This window comes from Aythya marila (genome assembly GCF_965140915.1).
Source record: "Aythya marila genome assembly, chromosome: 29".
Classification (NCBI taxonomy): Eukaryota; Metazoa; Chordata; class Aves; order Anseriformes; family Anatidae; genus Aythya; species Aythya marila.
In genome coordinates, this window is record NC_139070.1 from 2,799,198 (window position 1) to 2,821,710 (window position 22,513).

Consider the following 22,513-nt stretch of genomic DNA (forward strand, 5'->3'; position numbering starts at 1 on the left):
TTCCCCGCCCCTTTCGGCTCGCCCGGGGGGGGGTGGGGCAGGTGTCACGTGACGCCCCCCGTGGCGCCAGCGGAGCGCCGCCATCTTGGGGAGGGCGGCTGGGAGCGGAGGGGCGGCTCGGCAAGGGCGGGAGGAGCAGAGCCGGGGTTTTAACGCTCGGGTGCCCGTCCCCGAGAGTCATCTGGTGGCAAGGGGCCCGCGACGGGCGATTCGTGCCGCGTAACCGGGCACTGGCGAGTTCCGCCACACACAAGATGGCGCCCGGCCCTCCCTTCCCCCTTCCGGCCGGGGCCACTCTCAAGATGGCGCCGCGCCGCTTCGCCTGGGCCTACGGCGGCCGGCAGCGGCCGCTCTTCCGGCGCGCGTGCGCAGCGCGGGCCGCACCGTGACTAAGATGGAGGCCGGGGGAGCGCGGGCGCCGCCGCCGTTCTGGGCCGGGGGCCCGGCTCCGGGGCAGGCCTACAGCCACGGCACCGCCGCGGGCATCCAGCCCCTCACCAGGACCACGTGAGTGCGGGGCGGGGGGCACCGGGACGGGGGCTGGGGGCAGTTGGGGGCTGGGGGCGTTTGGGGAGCGGCCCCCGCGCCCCCCCCCCCCCGGTGCCGCTGACGCCGGGGCCCGCAGGACGCCGATGGTGACGGGAACCTCGGTGCTGGGCGTGAAGTTCGAGGGCGGCGTGATGCTGGCCGCGGACATGATGGGCTCCTACGGCTCCCTCGCCCGCTTCCGGAACATCTCCCGGCTGCTGCGGGTGAACGACAGCACCGTGCTGGGCGCCTCCGGGGACTACGCCGACTTCCAGTACCTGGCGCAGATCATCGACCAGATGGTGTAAGTGGGCCGAGCCCCGGCCGTGCCGCGGGTAACGCCGAGCGCTGCCAGCTCTCCGAGCGCTGAGGTGCGGTGAGGGGTGTGCGCTGAGCAGGGACAAAACCGAGCTCAGGCTCCTCCTTTGCCAAGCTCGCGGTCCCCCCGGTACAGGTGTCCCTTCCCAGTTCTCTGCTGAGCGCTGTGGTTTTGCGTGAGGATCCCCCGCGCTGCCCGTGGCGCAGCAGGAGGTGGGCTGCTGCTCGTGTCCAGGTGGTTTCCAGCTTTCCTTAGTTGGGTGAAACTTCTCTCTGAATTAGAATTGATGAGGAGCTGCTGGGAGATGGTCACAGCTACAGCCCCAAAGCCATTCACTCCTGGCTGACGAGAGTCATGTACAACCGGAGGTCCAAGATAAATCCCCTGTGGAACACTGTTGTCATCGGAGGCTACTACAATGGCGAGAGGTAGGTGAGGAGCGGTGCCACGGAACGGGGAACGGTTACCGTGTGTCCTGCCCTGGGACTGTTCCTCATGGCGCAGGACAGTGCGTGCTTCAGGAGGGAGCCCCACCAGCACAGTTCTTGCTTGCCCTGCTTGTTAGATGGGATTGTAGCTGAGGGCTTCTCCAGAAAGGGAAGTACGCAGTGGACTTCCAGCAGGAGTCCTGCTTTCACAGCGAGAGGGCATCTGCTTTGCTGGTTTCTGCTCTGAGCTGGATGTAGCTGCTCAAAAGCTGAGTCCTTCCCCAAAGTGATGCAGCTCTGCCTATGCAAGGAGTTCTGCACTAACTGCTCTGTCCCTTCAGCTTCCTAGGCTACGTGGACATGCTTGGCGTGGCCTACGAAGCCCCTACACTTGCTACGGGTTATGGAGCATTCCTAGCTCAGGTGAGCATTTGTAAGCAGGAACAGTGTGTGCGCTCAGCTGCTGAAGCAAACTTGGTGCTGTGTGACTGAGCTGTTGAGATACTGGTTTTTATTACTTTCTTTCAGCCTTTGATGAGAGAAGTCTTGGAGAAGAAACCCGTACTAACAAAGGAGGAAGCCCGGAGCTTGATCGAGCGTTGTATGAAAATTTTGTATTACAGAGACGCTCGATCGTTCAACAGAGTAAGTGTAGTACTGCGGTGTGCCCTGCTTGGAGAGCTGCGGTGTGCCTCAGGCTGACGTTCCAGAGGCCAGTCAACCCAGCTCACTGCAGCATTTGCAGTTGTTCTGCCTCTGATTCTCAGCAAACCTCACAGTAACACTTGAGTTGGCAGAGATGAGGCACGTTGAAAAATCTGTTAACAGACTTGTGCTCTGCAAAGTGAGTCTTGCCTCATCTCCAGCCTCAGAAGAGTGGTTTTATCCTGAGTGCTGCTTCTCTCTGGCTGGCCTGGATGCTGCTGCTTCTCCCATCACCACAGTAGCAGCATCCAGAGGCTGCAATCTTTTAGCTTTGTGACCATTTCTACCTCCTAGCACTGTGAACTCTCTCAACTTGCTCACCAAGGAAAAAGTAAAACATTATTAAATACAAAGCCATGTTAAAGCAAATTTGTTTAAACAGCTGTTATTAGTGACACTTACTGATTAGAGCTTTTATAGGGCCAATCAAATCCAAGTATGGAAGTCAGGCTTTATTGGAAGCTTTCCATGTTTTCTTCCTTAGTATGAAATTGCTATTGCAACGGAAAAAGGCGTGGAGGTGGAAGGACCCCTGACCCTGGAAGCCAACTGGGACATAGCAAATCTTGTCAGGTAATACTTTTAGGACTACGTGTACTTTGAGCTCTTAGTCTGGAAGCTGTCAGTCCAGCAAAAGCCTGAGGGCACCTTATAAGAGGTAAAAATGCTCTGATTTTGGTAGCACAGCTGTTAACTGCATCCCTGTTGTGTAATATCCTGACCGTATAAAAATGTTTTCTTGCAGTGGTTTTGAATGACCCCCCCCAAGAGCTACTTCCGGCTGCTGTGTCCGTGTTATCGTCCTCCATCTACGCTGTAAATCAGCTACTCCTTTTGAAGTTCTGATTTCTTTAGGAAATTAAATAAACCTGTTAAGACAAGCTTCTATGTTTTGTGCTATGGTTAAGAATTTGTGGGATGCTCCAAGAATATTACCTTCAGGAAGTGAGAAGCCACAGCACTTCAGGAATCACTCGGAGGTGCAAGGTTCTAAATTCTACAACACTGCCATGTTTTGAGAAGGCTGCAGAGTGCTGCAAGTCCTTTTTGTTGCCCTTCTCCAGGAAAAAAAAGTGGTTTTGCTCTTTGCTCCAGTGGGGTTCTGGTAGGTACTGTACTGCATTAAACCCACATACATGCTCCTCTTCCTCCTGTATCTGACTTGGCAGTCCCTTTCTCAGATAGCGCTTGTGTGTGTGAGTGTGGGTCAAAGTACTCCTTAACCACCTCTAATTAGCACCTACGATCTCATCTCTGCTAGAGCTGACAATGCTTTTTCCACTTCTGTTTTAGTAAAGGTTTCTGAGGTGCAAGGTAGTAGTACTGAACCCAATTATCCCATTACAGTTTGCCCTAATAAAAATCTACTGGACTATGACATCCATAACTGAATATGTAACACACTTCAATCGTGTGGGGTATTTCAGTGACCTAGACTTAACGTGCAGCACGCACCATGTTTCTCCTGCTCTCACTTGTAATCCAGACGTCCAAGAATTCTGGACAGGTAAAAAGCCTCAGTCAACTTATAAAAGCCACCTGTGAACAGAATGAAAACATGTCTTTAAGGATGCCTTCTGTAAGGAAAGTATTTGCCAACAATGAGTCAAGAAATGGGATGGGTCCTGCTTAGTTGGAAAGAAATGGGTCTGCCAGGCAGCAGGCGTTACCCTGCATGCTGCAGCCACCTGGTCACAGCTCTGCCAGCGTGCTGAGCAGCGTTGCGAGGGGTTGAACAAAATGAAAGTGGAACCACAAGGATACAGCAGCATTTCCAGCCTTAGATTGCAATTTCAGAGGTTCCTACGCTGCTCTCATCCCACTACGAGCACGCGTTTGACTGCTGTGTTAACTCCAACCCCAGCTGTAGCACTTTAGCTCACGGAGCAGTTTTAAGATATAAGAAGGTAATACCTCTAAGGTGCAACATACCAGGCCATTTTACGAACACCTTTTCACAGATGCCCGCATTTTGCTTATCCTAGGCACTCTCAAGCATTCAGCAACTCTTAAAGGCTTCAGTTCAAAGCACAGAGGGAAAAAAATGAAAGGAGGGTTGACTTCAGTTGCTTTAGTGTCTAAGCTTAATGGTCAGAGTAATTAAGATCCACCTGCGTTCCTACAGCTCTGCCTGCTGACAGCAGATCCAGGGATACAAGGGCTCTGAAAACCAAAGGCAGTTGATGATCCCACAGCAGGCTGCATGCAGGCAGGGCTGCAGTGCCTCCTGCAAAGCCCCTGCTGGTTCCCATTCAGCTGGTGCTACAGGAGGATAGTAACAAAATGGTGTTACATGTGCTTTCCTACCCAATTCAGCATTTCTTAGCCTTGTGATTATTCATAAAGGTACTTAAGACTGGTATTTATTACTACCTAAGATAAATAACTTGAACCATTAAGCTCTCACTTGAGACAGTGGGCAATCCCCCCAAAAAAAGAATAAAATGCAGTAAAATCTTCATTCAGTATTTTATTAATGATTTTTCAGAGTTTTATTAAAAAAAAAAATCAGGAAAGTAGGTTGTTCTGTTTAACCTACTGTATAGTTAAAGGGCAAGTAGGGTCTGCAGAAATGTAAATTGGGCAGAAGTCTGCCTCAAGTGTTAATGACATGTAAACACATTTAATTACTATCCCATCTCTGGGTATCCTCAGGACATGCTGAACAACTCTGTCCCCTTCAAAAGAACAGGGAGGGAACCCAGCCCGCGACCTGGCCCCAGCTCTGAAGTACAGCTCACGTGCCAGCCTCGCGCTCCTGCACTCCTCAGAGAATTCTTTATGCACTTTACATTAAGCATTACGATAGCACAAGAGTTAAATAGTTCTTCATAATAAAAACACATGTTTATAAATCCATTTCCCTGGTTTTATTAAATGTTCCACTTATGTACATTTTAAAGATGAACCATTTACAGGTCTGCACATGCTGCTTCCTGCTTTCCTTAGGTAATAGGGAAGGTTCACAAAACCTCTATGGAAACAGAAAGGTGCAGGTGCTTCTGAATTCTGTATGTCAAAATGCTTTCCGTTTATACCATAATACATACAATTAAAAAACCCTCAAACATGCAAATTGTAGAAAAATTTAAGCTGGCAGTGAAAAATAAAAACAAACGTCTTCTTTTTGTGCACGTCACAGTTTGTTTCATTAAATCAGATTTCTAATTCTAAGGAACGTAGTGTCTGATGCCACTGGTTAAAGCAGGTTTATTAACTACTAGTAGTTAAAAGGTCAACGCTTCATGGTCCATACAGATTTGACTCCCATCTACTGTACAGGAAGATCAAGACAGGCTTGACTTTCCTCTCCCATCGTGTACCCTCTGTCAGTAACTCTTTGGAGCAAGGTGGGTGTCGGATGGTTTCCCGGCTGGAGGAAAGGAACCATCGCAGTGCCAAAGTCAGCTCAAACCCGCAGGGTTGTGGCACTGCACCTGACTCCCTAACTGCACGTCTCACTTCAGCCCCCGTTCAAGGTATTGTGGCTCCCAAGAACCATTGCTGGCATTGAACAGGCAAAATTCATTTGCTTGTGTGTTTACCCCATGTCCAAATTCACAAGCAAAATAATTAGTCTTCTTTAAAGGAAAAAAAAAAAAAAAAAGAAAAAACCAAACCCAAACCAAATCTTAATAGCCAATTATAGGAGGTTCACACATTAAAGCAATCATTCATATCTAGATTTACCACAGAAACCTAAATCTCTGGGTCAAGTGTTAAAAAAAAAAAATCTGTGTTAAGACAACCAAAAAGGTTTATATACTGGTTCATTAGCTACATATTTTTTCCTTTCTTTAGAAATGGTCACATTGACAATGTATAATTCAAAACATTTCTGCACAATAAAAACAGAAAACTATGATACAGTGAGGTAAAGAAAACGCAAAAATATTCACCCACAATATATCTTCAGAAAATACCAACACAGTGATTTTTCTTTTAAAAAAGCACAAAACTTATAAATGAACAGCATAAATGGCTATTTATCTGAGTGATCGCCTACAAATTTCCTAAACCCACAAATCCACAGGGAAGTGTAATGGTCTCATCCAACATTTATTTAAAAAATAACCCTTTCTGGATCACGATTCGCAGATCAGTGCTCAGATTTCCATCAGATCCAAATCAGCATCTTCAAAGCCATAAAACGATTCAGTCTCACTTTCCCCTTCGAAGAGCTGATGGAGGATTTCTGGGTCGGCAGATTCCTCGGCCTGGGTCCGATCCTGGACCTCGGTCGCTGCCTGCTGCTGCTGCTCACCGTTCAGCTTCAGCTGCTCCTCCAGAGAGGCGATCAGCTCCTCCTGCATGTCGGCATTGCGTGTGGGCGAGTTGGCCGTGCCGTCCGGACCTGGCAGCACGCTGGCCACCAGGAAGGACTGCTGCACAAGTTCAGGAGAGTCACTAATGACTTCCAGGACCTCTGCCAGCCAGCATAAAACCAGCTGGAGAAGAATGTCCGAATCGCACGTGGAGTCCGCCATCTCCTTGGCTTGCTCTTTCCACTTTTTATGCAAGAAATTTTTCACAGTCCTTTTTATACAAACATCTAGAGGTTGGATTTTGGAGCTGCAGCCAGCAGGGACAACAGCCGGCAGAGTGCTGGAGGCACTCAGCAAGGAAAGTACTTCTTCCGATAGGTGCGTTCGGTGACAATCCAGCACAAGCATGCCCTTGCTGTTCTGACACTCCGTGTGCTTCTGCCACACTCTGGTCGCCCACAACTCCATGACTTCGTCGTCACTGTATCCGTTCTCCTTTGCTTCCAACATGATCGATTCTGGCACGTTGGCAGGCTGCTGGACGTGGCCCCTGTAGAAGACCAGCGTTGGGAGAACGCTTCCATCGGCGAGGATCGTGAGAACAACGTCGCACCAGGGGTCCCCCGTTCCCACCGTCTGCAGAGCATTCTCCTTCCTGTCGTCGCTGCTCAGCACCTCCACGTCGAGGAAGAGCGAGATTTCATCGATGGCCGCAATCATGGAGAGAGGCAGGTCTTGAGTGTGGATTTGCCGCTGCACGAACTCGATGAAGCAGCTGGCGTTGTCCTCCACGTCTTTGGGGAGCGGGTGAGCCACCGCCCTCCGAGTGTGCGTGCTGAGGTGGTGCCGCAGCATGAACCTCACGGCCCACTCGTACGAGATCTTGAAGCCACCTTCGAGGGATCGGCCAATCTTGGTGGCTTTCTGGAAGAGAGTCTCCTCGTTTACAGGCAGCTGCTGCTCTCTCTGCGTGAGGACCCATTCCGCAAGCTTCTCCTCAGCCTCCAAGCTGAGGTACTTGCCCTCTGACAGGGATGCCAAGTTCTCTTCTTGGAAAGCTTGAAACCTCCGTAGCCAGCGCTTGATCCGCCTCTGAGGATTTCGGAAGTGCTCTGCTGCCTGTTCAGTGTTGCAGCACAAAGCAAACAGTACGACTCGCAGCTTCTTTACTGACAGCTGCTCCTTTTTGCTTGCAGGTTCAGGCTCCTTTGTTGGCTGCTCATCTTCTTGAGCATCAATATTTAAGCACTCTTCTTCCTGGCAGACCAGAGGCCTGTTGTAGGCTGCTGGTGCCAGCTCAGGCTCCAGGTCATCTTTCGCAGGTAACATAGACTTCGTTTTCACAGTAGCAGCTTTACTTGGGGAATAGGCAGAGCATGTATTCTTCATGCTTTTGTCCTGGGGCTGAACGTGCCTTGAAGGGAGAGAACACAGAACTTTCTTAAAACCAAGAAAATGAAACTGCTGAGGGAAAGCAAACAAGCAACCCACAAACTGAAACAGATGATGGCAGAGTTTACAAACAGTTTACCTGGAATGTGATATCCAAGAAGGCCCTGTTATAAAACAAAAACAGAAACATTTGTAACTTTGCAAACAAATGATAAGTCACTGAAAGCAAACAAGTCCTGGTGCAGAGATGAGGCTCAGTATCCCTGCAGCATCCCAGTCTGCTGTAAGAGCAGCCAATATTCCCCCTGCCATTCAACCACCACCCCCTCCAAAGAGGACTTGCGCTTAAATACAGCCACGTCCAAACCCAGGAAGTGAAAACTGCTCAACAGTGCAGAGCAACGCTCACCAGCAGCCATTAAAGACAAACAGCAAAACCCCACATCCATTTGAAATAACACAAGGGGTTTGGTTAGGAAAGCTCCACTTTGGCCAGATCCCTGCAGGCGGTGTCCTTAAGTTTTGCAAATTTTGGTAATTCACAACAAATGGCTGGAACGACAGCTTTAGGCCCTATTCATATCCCAGTATCAGCAGCTGCTTAAAGCCCCTTGGTGTCATGGAGGTACAATGATGTCTCAGAGAAACAGAAGAGCTGACTGAAGCCCTCTGCATTGTCTCTCCCTGGGAAGATCTCCTGAGAATCTCCTTACACAGCTGAGCTCCAGGCAGAGTGCACTCACTTGAAGCTTAACTCTCAATCTCCATAACAATTAAGACGCATTCAGAAGGTCCCCAACATCACATTTTACTAAAACTCAAGAGGCAGTAAGTACCCAGCCAATTGCTACACACAGCTGTATTTGATTCAGTCTCCATGAACTGATGTAGTATATCCTTCAATAATTATTTTAACTTTTCTATTTCCTTTCCAGCTCTTACCTCGGAAAATAATATTACTAAACTCATGTGATGGATTGAAGACCAGATGTTTGGCCATTGCATCACCCTCAGATGTTACAAAGAGACAGGAGGAACAGGACAGCTTTACACCACTGGAAAACAACAACAAAAATAAAAGAGCGAGCTTAGCATCAGTATTAGACACGAAAATAGGTTCATCCCCTCATAACACTTAGAAAAAAAATGTCACACCAGTGCATACAGGCAGTGCCCCTTCCCTAAAACACTAGAAAGCAATGGGAGTTTCAGGCAACAGTAGTTGCCGTCAGTTCAATCCATTTTCAATATACATTTGTGAACATTAAGTAGCACTTCTTCAGAAGTTGATCATGAAAGAAAAGAACAGAACTGGAAGATCAGAAAGTGAATGCACATTAGATTCCCAGATGATTAAAGTAAGATGACAAGTTTTCCATTACCAGGCAGTATAGTTTTTAAACAAAGCCAAGTATTTTGGACTCTTCCGGGGAACGTGGTTGCTGTAAGAAAACAGAGTTTATTAAATGTCAGAATTATTCCAGGTATTTGAAGCGCTATAAAACCATATACAATAAAGAATATTTACAAGGATAGACTCAATTCTGGTTTTAATAACAACATTTTGTCTGCCAGACTTGTATTCAAGGAATTGAAAATTCCATATCTGAATAAATAAATAAACACTCTTCAATAGCATTTAGAAATGACTAGATTTTCTAGCAACTGTTCTACCATCCTGTTCTGTGGTCTATCTGTGGTCCTGTACAGACTGCAGGCTTGTAAAAGCACGGCATGACTTTTATTATTATTATTATTATTTAATATTTTTAAATTTCATTTTTAATTTTACTCTGAGAACTTTGCAAGAAATCACAGAGCACTGAATAATTGCAATTCTCTGCAGCTGCACGCAGTACACTTGCCACTAGCCACACTACTCACTTTGGAATGAATCTTTCATTTCTTGCACTCAGTTTTCCCACCTCATTTCCAAGCTAACACCCATGTCTGTGTTGACACAGAATACACGTCTTACAGACCACCACAGTGAACTAAAATGTCACGATACTCCTTTCTTACAGAACAGCAGTCATAGGGATGCTACAACATTCAGGCAGGGGGAATGGCAGCAAAGAGTCACACGTACTTGATCATGTGGTTGGCATAAGCCCGGGAGCAGCAAGTGCTGTAACGGCACTGCGAACAGTGAACGTAGGTAGGAAAGTGGTTTGGGAAGTCAGGGATTTCGAAGCTGCACTCCAGGCAAGTCTGCCTCCCCAGGACGCTCCTGAAGGTAAGAGAGGTATTCCTGTCAGCGGCTGGACAGGTATCTTGGAGTTATAACAAATGTCAAGACAAAGTTAATGACACATGCAAACTTCCAAAAGCCTGCAGTCAAATTAGTCTGATCTTGCACCCTAAACATTTCACACTTGCTGTAGCCAGGAAACACAATATAAGAGTGGATAACAAATACAAATAAAATAAAAATAAAAGGTTGCAAGACGGCAGGACACAGCATAGGCAGATAGCTCTTATGGTGATGAAATCCCATTATCTCTATTAAAATGCCCAGCTAATTCTACATTTCACAGTTTCATAGCATGATTTAACCCTGGTTTTGTGGGAAGCTAGGTTCTCCTAGCATAACATTTCCTTGGCAACTGTTAAGACAAGGTCAGGCTACCTCATCACTGTGGCATAACAGAAGTGACTACATTTCCTTTAAAATATTTTTAATTTGAAATTTAGCCAAAAGCTCTGACATTTTTTTGACTGCTCTCTTCTGGACGTTCCTCTGGACAGGTGGGTACAGGAAGATGGGCTGGGGATCTGTAGACGATGACAGCTGAGTGGTGTCCTGTCCAGTGCCCTGTGACATGTCATTTGAAGATATCGGCACTGTCCGTGGCTGTCCTCTGGATGCCCTGATTGTAACCTGCAAAAAACAGAGCCATACCTCTTAAAAACACAAGGGCAAAAGTGATCTACCCCAATTCAAGCTCCTCTGTTTGAAGAAGTCTCTCAGAAGAAGAGACAACCCGTCCCACCCAGGTCACTAGCAGCCTAGACCAAGGACACGTGACTTGAGCCCCAGAAGTGCCTGTTTTTTTCTTAACAACTACAGAAGGCATCCAAGACAAGTAGTTCTAGTTCGGGTACCTTCACTTGCAGAAGCCTTAGTTAGGAGAGCTTAATCTCTGGTGTGCCACTTTCAGCTCCTCTCTCTCACTATGAAGTTCCTCTGAAGTATCAGATTAACTGCACGTGTACAATGTGGCCAGAAGTGTTTTCTGTCCCAGCAAATGTGATTTACGTGATGTAGATGAGGCAAACATCACTTTTGCATCACTTAGTAAAAACATGTCAGTGAAGATGCTGTGGGTATTTCCTGAGAAACCAGGATCGATGCCTGCTGTTAATCTGGATTTCTTACCTTGGTTCCAGGTTTCAATCCTTCTAATTGTTTGGGCTTTCGGAAAGTTTTGTGATGCTGCAGCTTGTGTTCAATTTTATCCTTGGCAAACAGGAATTGGAGTCTACACTTGTTGCAATGATAAACACTCTTCTTCTAAAGCAAATGCAAATTAAATACATTCCATTTTAGAGAAACAGAAGTCACAACACAGAATGTTTTTTTTGTTAAAAAAAAAAAAAAAAAAAAAAAAAGAACACCAACACTATTTCCTCCTTGAAACCATAGCCAGCCCCACGTTTTTAGTATCTGAATGGTCTCCCTCGCAACATTCCCCCCGCCCCCCCCCCTTTTTAAAATTAAAATCATCAGGCTCTGCACAGACGCCAGAACTGGAAGTGTCATGGAACAAAAGTCTTACCCAGCTTGTCTAAGCCAAAGTAAGGCATGCTAGCAAAGCAGTACATGAGGGAAACATTCCTTCAAAACTTGCCTTGCCTCTCCTGTAAATCAATGAAGGACTCTGGGGCAAATCAATTCAGGCACTTGGTAAGCGTGCTGCATTTCTATATTCTGAAAATATGCTTTAGTTATACCTTTATGAAGTATGTTGTCGATATGGCCAACATACATGGAAACAGAATACTTAGCTATCAAAATTATTTTCATTTGTGTGCATACAGCATTATTTATTTATTCCCTGAAAATAAAATAAAAAAAAAATAAAACCCAAGTGAACATAGAGCCTACTATTGGTTAATCATCTCATGAAGCAAACACAGTCTAGCAAAACATGTTTTTTTTCTGTTAAGTAAAATCAATCTGTGCTACTCCTAAGGGAGCAATGCCTCTTCACCACAATCCCTATGAAAAGTCTGGAATGACAGCATGCAAATTGCATTTGTTACGGAGTGACTACTACTAGCATCTACTAAAACTCTTCTTTCAACCAAGTTCTTTCTTTTCTTTTTCCTCCCCAAGCAAATGCTCAACTAATCACATGCTTAACTATGAATCCCTGTGGAAAATGAACTGCTGTAAACAAAGGCAGACATAGTACCTGATGCCTCATGAAATGCTGTTGGAAAGCATTGCCATTCTTAAAGACTTTAAGACAGTAAGGACAGAGCAGGTGCCGCGTGTCTTCATGGATCATTCGGAAGTGGCTATCCACTTCAGAATAGAGAGATGAACGATACTGGCAGACCTATAGGAGTGGACAGAAACGATCAGTGAGGTAACAAAGTATCTCTACTCATCTATCTCACAATCTATCTCACATCCACCACTGCAATATGGAGATCTTAATGGCAACATCCAGATCCCCAAAGACACTTAGCTATGGAATTTAGGAACCAGGTTCCAAAGAACTTGCTGGCTTATTCCAACTTTAAGATACTAAATCAAGCAGTGCATACTCAGAGCAGTTTGGAGAAACAGATTGAAACTACTCATATAAAGAGAAAGGAATAACAATTCAAAATTCAGATCCAAGAAAAAAAATGGGAGAGACAGTTAATGCAAAGCAGTTCAAATATGTTATATTTTTTTCAGGGTCTATGTAAAATGCAGAATTTGGAACATAATCTGTGTTAACATAACATATTTTAGAAGTTTCTTCTCTGTTTTTTCGGAGGGACAGTGTTAGGACCTCTGGGTGGAGATGACATGTTCAGAATCGATGCAAGCACAAATCTCATGACAACAGAGTGACAAGAAAAGGTGTCACACAAGCAGCAGCATCTCATCTCCTCCAGAGTGACAACTCCTCTTTATGGCACAGCAATTTGCCTGCAGGCCCTGGGAGGAAAAAAAATATTAGGCTCTGAATGCCACTGGGACTAAACAAATGTCTATCAAGCTGATCCAACTTCACAGTGCTGGGAACTGATGACAAACAAGATACTTGTGCTGCCCTAATAGCCACTGGACTTCTCTTTAAGACCATACCTGAAAAAAAACGCAATGGGCTCCACAGCACTGTCCCATGGACCAAGTCTATTTTGGACCACTATGAGCCACACACTTCTCCAGTAAGTGCCAGATTCCTTCTTATTGACTAGTACATATTTATGAAGTCCATCTCTTTAACCACTTTTAATACCTGACAAACATAGGGCATCTCCCCAGGCTTGTGAGTGTCCTTCATGTGCTGTAGGAACATTGGTTCACTCTCAAATGCCCATTCACAAATCTTACATTTTGCTGCAAAAGAAAGAAAAAGCAGGTTAACAGCTGAGGGACAACAACAACAAAGTGAAAATATACACTAGAAGTTACAAGTTTCTTTGATAATAAATTTGAAAAATATAATTTAGGTGGACTTTTCTGCTGGCCTACAGGCATTCCATGGGGGCAAGGCAGAACGGGTACATCCTTTCTCAATAGATTTGCTATTAATCCAAGACAAACTCCCCCTTAAACCTAAACAAACAACAAAAGCAAAATCGACTTACTTGTTGACTCATAGGGACTGTGAACATTCTCTAAGTGACACTGCAGCTGAAACGGAGTGGAGAACTGCCTGTAACAGTGCTGACAGATGGTGTGGACATCCACCTCTCCATTTTGCTGATCCAGTTCAACATGGTGCTTCATGTGATTCATAAATCTTATGGAAGTGAATAGGAAGTGCATCAACAGAAATCCAAACATTTTGCACCTGTAATCCTGACAGCACTATGAATGCTATACCAGAAGATTTTTTAAGCCCATTTTATCATTACTTTTATGTGAACAAAAGATTAAAGTAATAAAACTAAACTGTGGCCCAAAACAGTGTTGTTTCCTTCTTGCTCTTCCCATCAAAAACAAGATCTCCTCCTATCTAGCAGCCTCCTATTCTTTAACTCTTGAAAAAGACAGAGAATAGATCTGGTGGTACAGTGGGGTGTAGTACCAGCTTTTGAGCACTTCTGACACCAAACAGGTATGTGATCGTGGACAAACTGCCTCACTCTACTGCTGTAGCTCTGGATTTAACCTACAGCATGGGAAACTTGTAATGCTTGAGAGACTGATGCTCACAATTCATTTTTACTTCTGCAGATTTGAGGCATTCAGAACACTGCAGACTGTTTTTGTGGCACCTTGCATCCCTCTTACCTTATGTTGTTCTTTAGCCTCTTGGTGCAGTGTGGACACCTGAAGGAAGTTGGAACCTTGGGGAAGTTCAGTAGCTGACTCACTTTGCCACCATCTCTGCCATAGTAGAAATCATCTACTAACATAATAAGCTTACTTTGGGATGAGTCAACTATGTTTTCACTTGGCTCTGGAGCTTTAGCAGGTGGGGACAGCGCAGGGATAGGAGTGGAAGAGGGCGGTGAAGCAACAGCTGTAGTTTTTTCTGGAGATGGAGGCTTTGCAGATTGAATGTTTGGTTCAGAATCTAGAGATTTTCTTTTCTTGAGGAATTCAACCATTTCAGGGCAGCAGTACTAAAAGGAAAAAAAAATAAGTATATTAAACAGTATCTAGGAAGGACTATTTATACTATTAAAGGTAGGCAGGCAAAAACTAACCATCAACTAAGAAGAGCCAAAGGCACTCCAGGAAACTCTTAAGGAAGAAGTAATGCACATTCAACATCCAGTTTTCTGATTGTTTACTGGTCAGTAAAACTGGAAAACAAATGCACCTCCTGGCTGTAACAGGACATAAAATTGGGCCCTGCCTACTTGTGGTGAGGGATGCTGTTAGGCCTGTCCTTTGCCTTTCACTTTCTCCTAGCCGTATTCTTCCTTTTCACAGAAGTACCTAATCTAGGGAGAATTATTCCTTGCACTCCAGTCATGAACAATTATCAATTAACTGCTCATCTCAGGATAGTTACTTACACACATATGTCCTCTTAAAGCTTCAGTGACTCGAAACTGAGCATCGCATCTTGGGCAGACCTTCCTGCCACCATCTTGCAAATCAAATGTGGGAATAGGAGATGAACTGACTGTAATAGGAAAAGAAAAAGACACAACAAAAAAATTTAGAATCCTTACACTTTTTAGGTTCAGGTCAGCCTTTTTGACATACTGAAATAATATAGTTTCAAGAGCTACACTTTTAACTACTAAAAAGACTGGAGAGGCAGAAAACAATGAAAGTATGCAAACTTCTGTCAATCTGTATGCTGAAATATACCCCCCAGTAGCTATAACGAGTGTCTCAAAATTAGACTAATTAAAAATACATAAAACAGTTCAACTGATCTTCCTTTCTTTAGTCATTTGTTTGTTCCTATCCGTCAGTTTAAATCCCTCATCTTTGTTAAGACAGCTCGTATGCAAACCATACCTTTTAACGATGACGATGACGACGAGGACTCTGAAACACTAGATCTCTGGGAACCATGCACAGGGCTGCTGTTGGACACCACAAGGGGGCCAGGGCTCTGGCCTAAGGAAGGAATGGTGTTCAGAGTATTCACGAGCTTCGCAACCTCGTTGCTATTCTCGCCAGTCACTCCAGGTCTCTTTACAGTCACAAAACTTGCAATACTCACTGCCAAGAGAAAGGACAACTGAGGAACACTAATAAGGAATCAGTAAGATCTGATGTACTCTTTGAAACCTGTCCCCACCTAGCATGCCTTGTGTCATGCTCTTCTACCTTTAACCTTCAGCAAAGAACAAACCACCAGTTCTCCCATCCAGAAATGCAAAGGTTGGCAAGACTGGAAAAGTAGAACTTCCAAACTGTGCCCTGAGACATGAGCCGTGCCCTACAATGAACTAAACAGGATACTGATGGTCACAAAAGTTACTTGTATTTCTTTTCTAAATGCAGCTGTATGTGATTACGGCCCCTTAAAGCTAAAAATAACCTTACTTGCTGCGTGCAGATTTTTTTCTTTTTAAATTGTTTGTCACTATTCCTGAGCTATCATTTCACTCATGAATTCAGCCAACATTTTTTTTTAAAAAAGCAACGTGGTTAGTTTCAGCTTGTGCTCTTCACCTTTCAAAAACTTAAGTGATTAAAAAATAGTCTTTTTCACTTTTGGGGACTTCTAATTGATGGTCTCAGAACATTCTACAAAACAAGCAAACCCTGGTTCTCTAACCAAACTGGACACTCTGGAAGGATTATCACCATTTTCCAGGTTGTAAGAGAGATGAAGCATGAGTCAGTGATGGAGGCAAAAATAGAACCCAAGAGTTCTGACTCAACTTCTGCATTTTAGCTACTGAGCCATATGTTTGAAGATCAAATTATAGACAGTGTTATACACTTGAGTCCCCTTGCTTTTCCACGGCAAGTCTTACCTAATTTGGGGTTAGTAGCTTGACTGGACTGCCCTGGCTGCTGCACAGTTAACTGTCCCAGTGTTGTTGGCTGCGTTGAAGTAGGAGTTGTGGAGGTGCTGGGAGTGGACTTACTTTGCTGTTGTGCCTGGGACTGTGGCACTGTGCTCCTGATGGTAAGCGTGGCCGGAATGACCGTAGTGAAAGTGTTGGTGGTGGGTCGGACCGGCATGGTTGTACCTGGTCTCACCTGGGCCATTTGAGAGAACACCTGAGGAACGCCAACTGTTGGTTTAACAAACTGGGTACCTGGGGCTTCAAAAACAAATGAACAAACAAGGTAGATCAAGTAATCGAATTCCATTCCTTGCCCAGGGTACAACCTAATTTCTAACACTGCTTAATCCCCCAAATTCCCAGGAATTTCAGTGGAAGTTTTAAGAGTTCAGCACCTTAATTTTCCTTCCCAAGCAGACTGAAATTGATCCTGGATACACACAGAGTAAAAAATTAGATTTACAATTTTTAGGTGGAATTCTCTAAAAGGCTCACATGCATAAATCCTGCTGACTTTCATGGGGCTCTTACTAGTCTCTACACCAAGGGAAGCTCATGGAAAGCTTTTTATGACAGAACAAGGGTGATCCTATAGTTACAAATTATTTTATGACATGAGGTTTTACAGATCCGTTCTTGGGATACTGAAAGAGGACTCATGACAAAGCACGGTTGCTTTGTTATAAGGCAGGTGTATGGTGCCACATGGATTCTTAATCTTGTTGATGGTGCATGACAGGGTCTGGTAGCAGAAGGCAATGTTAGAAAAATCATCTTCAAGGTGAGGCTTCTTTTCCAGGCAGTAGGGGAACACTATCATGGCTTGGGGAGATTCTGAAAGGAAGAGGGGTGGTTACAGGCCAAGATTTTGGAATTAAGTTAACCAAGGAGCCTTTTTGAAGAGGTTAGATTATGTGTAGCTCTGTGAGGCAGGCACTGCTTCCAGGTGGAAGTCCCCTACTCTGCAAAGTGGTTTCTTACTATGATCAAAGGGCCTACTCTAAGCTGGAAACGACTAGCAGAATTGGAGCCACAAATGCAAACAAATCTCATCTGCTACAGAGCTGGAAAATCCCCTTCTCTAGAGCTTCTAGATCTGTATTTCAAATACACTCTTTTAAATCCCTGGTGCTCTGTAAAGACGGACAACACTAACGTGGTTTTCACATATTTCAGTCCTTACCTGGGACTAGGGTGATGGGTCTAACTGTTTGACCTTGCTGTACATTCAGGACAATTCCAACTTGATTCATTGTGTTTTGCACAGGCCGCACATTCCTCACAGGAAAACCCTGCATTCAAACAGTAATTGTTAACATAACAAATATATATCTAGTACATTCAATCTGAATTTTCTACTCTAAAAACATTTACCTCAGAAAACAAACAAACAAACCCGTGTTACTACTATCACCTACAGGATCAGTTGAACTATGAAGCCATGCTGTTCTCAGCCAGCACCTTACCCAACAGTAGGGCCACATTCCTACAATGTTCTGGGATACTGCCTCCACTCTCAACCTCTCCTTCCCTAAGCACCTACAGAAAACCTCTCCCAGGTCTTAAGCAATTTGTAAGGCCATATTTGAAGCAGCAGTGGTTTCCTGAGATAGGTAAGTGATCTGTTTTGTTGTTTGAAATCTCTATTTTCTTTTTCATTAATGATAAACAGCTGCAACATACTAAGATTTATTTATTTATTTATTTATTTATAAAGCAGGAGCTCTGGCAAACATGCACCCTTATTTTGTAGGAGTGTTTCCACAGGCAAGTGCTCAAAGAAGTCAGTAAGTACCACCTGCACATTTTTCAGGAAAATAAAACAAAGTAGTAAGTACTTAGCAAGGTCAAATCCACACAGAGTGGACAGACCCACCTACAGCTGGGAGTCAGGCCCTACCAGTAAGTCAGGAGTACGCTACTAGTGAAAAACAGCATGAAGTCCCATCAGACCTGTACTGGCTCTGTAAGACTTGCTGAAGAGCAGAATGTGGACATATTTTTCAAATGAGACTCAACTATGAAATGACTACAAACCAACCTACAGCACACACGATATTTAAAAACAAGGCTATTGCTAAGGCTACATCAATTAGACCCCAAACCCACCAGATTTCAGCTCAAGTGTAGCATCCAGCAAGGTGCACAAGACAAGCTGAAACAGGCATCTGATTATGCCAGCCTCCCAGGGACGGGTACACTCGGTCTTCCTTCTCAGAGATGCCAACGTGCAGGAGTGGGGCTGCAAGGGCACTCACCTGGGTCGTTATGAAGATCGGCTGGCTGGTCACTGGAGAATTCGTGACGTGATTGGCATTCTGCATGATCTGTACAGGTCGCAATACTGGCTGGGTTACCATTGTGCCCAGACCTGAGGCTGGGTTCTGGGTAAGGATCAGCGGCTGTCCACCTTGCTGAACAAGAGGATTGCCAGCTGGAAGAAAACAGAAATACAGCAAAAAGTCTCACTTGCCAAGTAGAAATGCTTCTCACACACTCAGCTGGCAATTTTAGTCTTCAGAATTTGAATGAATTTTCCAGAGCATGCCTTGAAAGTAAACTTGTGAAACTAACCAACCCTTCTACACATCATTTCAATGCTCATAGCTACGCAAGGATTTCTCCAAGCTGCCTAGGAACCAGCTGCTCAAAACCCTTAGCTCTAAGCAATCTCACCGACTGATTATGCTGGCTTCTGCATGCCCTTTGAACACAGCCACAGCAGCTAAAGAAAATATTTTTTCTACTCTCATTAACTATTAAGTAAAAATTCACCTGCTGGCAGATACTGGGAAAACTTATGCTGAACCACTCACTGCAGTCCCTGGTGCAGGATATCTACCAGAGACAGAAACACCACGAAAGTTTCTGAGCAGCGTCACCAACCACAGGCGGTCAGGGACTCCAGTGCCAATTAACCAGAACCAGGATAAAAGAATTCTGAAGTAACCTAAAGTAATCTGCAGCATCCTCTGTCACAAAGAGGATGACAACCCTGAACCTTCATGAAGTGCCAGACAAGCTTCACCACAAGAAAAAGACTGAAAACATCTGGATCACGCTGAAGTGACAATGTACAGCATGTATCATAAGAACATCATGCAAGGGTTTGAGGTGCTTCTTCTCTTGATTCAGGCAGCATCCCGATTGAAAAAAAAAAAAAAAAAAAAAAAAAAAAAAACTAAGATGTGGAAGAGACAGTAATTTTATCCACTAAACTCAACATACTTGACACTGCACAACATGTGAAAAATTTCACACAAGTCCTTTGGTATGAGAGCATGTTCAGGTAACTGCAAACAAGCAGGCTACTGAAGCTTAGCAAAGTACCATGTCAGCTGAGACCCGGGGCTGTGCAGGTGCTGGTGGTCAACCTCACGTGGAAGTAAAACTACTTAGCTTAAAACATCTTCATGGTGTTTTATACTAATGGATTTTATTTAGGATTTGCTTGCCTGACAGTAACCCGCACTTTACACTAAGCAGCAGTAACTTGATTCCTTGCAATTGTGCTGACATAGCCGTAAGGGAGTTCTAACACTGGTGTTAACAACCATCACACCCCGAGGGATTTCCCCGAGGGATTTTCCTTGTATACTTTGCTACAGACATGCTGCTCAGAGACACAGCTGCCTAATACCTCTGCAATCCGATTCTGTCCTGCGATGCTTGTCGTTTTATGAAGTTTTGACCGCTCAACTTAGAGCATCCCGTGTCCGCTGCAAGTTACCTAACACTTCCCCTTACCTGCAGCTGAAAAAAGGCATCCCATAGATCTGTGAACTGCTAACTGTTTGGGTCAAGTTTCCTATGACGGATATCTGCCTCAGTCATTTCTCACAGTGAGCTGCAACAAGTAGAATCTTGTAGTCATTAAAGAAAAGCAAACTAGCAAACTATGCTTCCTCTGGTACCATTAAAAAAATAAAAAAAAGCAATTCCTTACAAGTTCCAGAACCTCTGCACAGTTGCTCAGGGGACTCCCGTGGTCTCTGACTACCCCAGGGAAATCCATATGGTCACGTTTATCGGCTTCTGGTCATTGCTGTTTGCACCAGCCAAGCAGATGCCAACCAGTGCTTGGCCGTGTCCTTCAGCCAAGGCCCGGTTTGTTCCACGTGTGCTCTCAGTGCCACAAGCTCTTACAGGAACAGACTTGCAGTATTTGCACAGAACGAGGGAATTCAAACCCAGGAATGCTGCCCAATTGCTTCTGGCAAACTGGGGGCTAACGTTGCACCAAAACAACGATCAGAAGAATCTCCCATCTACCAGCACTGCTTGCTGATACCCAACAGGGGAAAGGAATTAAAGGCAGATAAGACGGGATGAAGACAGGATGAAGAAAGGCAGTGAAGACACGCCAGTGAAAGATAGAGCGAAATGGTCTACAGACACCAAAACACTTGTTCAGCAAACACAAAACAAACCCCTGCCACTGATGATGCCCAGCAGAACGCTCCTGACCTCGCCTCCCTCCAGCAGCCACCTCCCAGAGGATGGACGCGCTCACCGTTAGCTCAAGCCCCAGCAGTGGACCAAGCAAGAAGGAACTGTGAAGGCTGCCTCGACCTTCCGACAACACTAACTCACTCACGGCTGGACACTTTATTTTATTTTTTATTATTAAATTAGGCCATGATTATTTCAAACAACTCAAAAAACAAGCAGGAAACGTAATGGGTCTCCAATTCCTTCTTCCTCTATACCGTTCTCCCTCGCCAAGCTGAGCTTTTTCACGTATTCATGTTTACTCAACTCAAACTGTAGAGAGGAACGTCACAGGAATTCTTATGAGGAACCACATCCAGATTTTAATAATGTATGATTTTTTTTTAAGGCATGGGGTGCTGCTATACAGCAAATGAAGGTAAGTTTTGAACAGCTACCCATTCGGTCAGCTGCACTGATCCTATGCACTGAGTGAGGAAGAGGGAAAACAGCATATAATCACGTAAAGGCTTTGTTAGTAACACACGCAAACAAAAGGGACCAAGTTAAGACTGAATGGTAAGCACAGGCAGGAATTCTCCAACAAAATGGCATCGTGACCCATATAAAGAAGTATTTCCTGCAGCGCTGTTGACAAGTCCCTAAGGGGTCTTCTTCCAGTCATTACTCATGCTGTACAGGGAGGTCTGCATTGAGAAAACCAGAATCCTGACTGCACACAGACACTACAGATCCCACTGCTCTACCCATGCAAGCAGAATTAACGCTGCTGCAATGGCCAAAACCAGCCAGGCCAGAAGAGTTACTAAGCCTACAAGAACCCAAACTCTTTGAGATGTCCATGCTTTTTCTAATTATTATTATTATTTATTTTTTTTTTGAGCACATACCACCTCTTATACATGAGATCAGAAAGATGAGGTTGCACGTGGCTCAGGGAGGTAAAACAAAAAAAATTCCTTAATCCCATTACTGCTGTAACCCACATCTTGAGGGCAAAGGGCTTCCAAATCAGCAGGGTGAGAAATGATAAAGGAAGCCTCACAGGAATCTTCCCAGCGCAGACATGTGGCATGATTCAACACTTCTGAGACCGACGGAATATCCAGATTGTTTCAGAGCTACAAAATGGTCCAACATTACTGAAACTGCTGATGTTAAAGGAAAGGGCTGCTGTACCCGAACAGCAAATGTTTCCTATGTAAATGTGCAAATCCAGGAAAAGACCTGCTGCATGCCAAAACGTTCTGACCCACAGCCAAAACAGCTTCTTTTAATGGAAGATGCTTTACTCTGACAGTCTGGATGCTGCCTGACTGGCAGCGCTCAGGGTGTACGATCCAAATGTTTTCACAAAGATTTTATTACGCAGAAACAGTAGGGTGATGGAAGACTACAGAAGGTTCGGTTCCAAGCCACACAACTGCCTGGCCCACACACTGCATCTTGCCTCACTTTTTCAAGTGCCTTAGACAGCAGGGGAACTGCTGGAAAAGAGACATCAGTTCCCACTCTGAGCATGAAAAAAAAGAAGCATCCATCATCAAACACAACTTCGAGCCGAGGCAGACGTCGTGCGGGCTGGCAGCCCATCTTGGACCATTTTCTTCTTTAGGATCAAAAGCAACAAGCACGAACCCACTGCTGTCTGAACTCCAAGCACGCTGCCTCCAGTCCCAACTGACAGGGATGACGTGCCACTGGCCTTTGCCATTTTATTAAAAGGTCTCTGAGGAGGAAAAGGATGGTAAGGAGTGAATGGAAAC

The 22,513-nt window shown here is 44.9% G+C and overlaps 2 protein-coding genes across 5 annotated transcripts in view; one reads left to right on the forward strand and one right to left on the reverse strand.

The window, feature by feature from the left end:
- The first annotated feature begins 349 nt into the window (after window positions 1-349).
- PSMB4 (proteasome 20S subunit beta 4) lies at window positions 350-2,861 on the forward strand. The gene is made up of 7 exons (XM_082780831.1): window positions 350-507; window positions 626-832; window positions 1,129-1,275; window positions 1,617-1,698; window positions 1,804-1,920; window positions 2,465-2,553; window positions 2,726-2,861. The coding sequence occupies exons 1-7, from the start codon at window positions 395-397 to the stop codon at window positions 2,736-2,738; spliced, it is 768 nt and encodes a 255-aa protein (XP_082636957.1). The 5' UTR covers window positions 350-394; the 3' UTR covers window positions 2,739-2,861.
- Window positions 2,862-4,387: 1,526 nt separating this feature from the next.
- The window catches only part of POGZ (pogo transposable element derived with ZNF domain), a 33,364-nt gene continuing 15,238 nt past the window's right edge, over window positions 4,388-22,513 (reverse strand). For 2 of the 4 annotated variants that reach the window (XM_082780822.1, XM_082780825.1), the window contains 16 exons: window positions 18,554-18,729; window positions 17,479-17,587; window positions 16,260-16,553; window positions 15,289-15,495; window positions 14,835-14,944; window positions 14,101-14,435; window positions 13,452-13,606; window positions 13,100-13,200; window positions 12,056-12,202; window positions 11,017-11,151; window positions 10,346-10,518; window positions 9,727-9,867; window positions 9,020-9,079; window positions 8,580-8,692; window positions 7,777-7,801; window positions 4,388-7,659 (listed from right to left, as the gene is read on the reverse strand). In XM_082780822.1, the coding sequence (XP_082636948.1) occupies window positions 6,087-7,659; window positions 7,777-7,801; window positions 8,580-8,692; window positions 9,020-9,079; window positions 9,727-9,867; window positions 10,346-10,518; window positions 11,017-11,151; window positions 12,056-12,202; window positions 13,100-13,200; window positions 13,452-13,606; window positions 14,101-14,435; window positions 14,835-14,944; window positions 15,289-15,495; window positions 16,260-16,553; window positions 17,479-17,587; window positions 18,554-18,729 (3,854 nt within the window). In that variant the 3' untranslated portion in view covers window positions 4,388-6,086. The remainder of the gene's footprint in view (window positions 7,660-7,776; window positions 7,802-8,579; window positions 8,693-9,019; window positions 9,080-9,726; window positions 9,868-10,345; window positions 10,519-11,016; window positions 11,152-12,055; window positions 12,203-13,099; window positions 13,201-13,451; window positions 13,607-14,100; window positions 14,436-14,834; window positions 14,945-15,288; window positions 15,496-16,259; window positions 16,554-17,478; window positions 17,588-18,553; window positions 18,730-22,513) is intronic. The other 2 variants (XM_082780823.1, XM_082780824.1) reach the window with 2 other exon arrangements.

What these genes read in the sequence shown, in the direction of transcription:
- PSMB4 (XM_082780831.1), top strand. Translation starts at nt 395, where the DNA reads ATGGAGGCCGGGGGAGCGCGGGCGCCGCCGCCGTTCTGGGCCGGGGGC. An exon ending in CAGCCCCTCACCAGGACCAC is followed by an intron (nt 508 to 625) that starts GTGAGTGCGGGG and finishes CGGGGCCCGCAG; the next exon opens with GACGCCGATGGTGACGGGAA. An exon ending in CAGATCATCGACCAGATGGT is followed by an intron (nt 833 to 1,128) that starts GTAAGTGGGCCG and finishes TCTCTGAATTAG; the next exon opens with AATTGATGAGGAGCTGCTGG.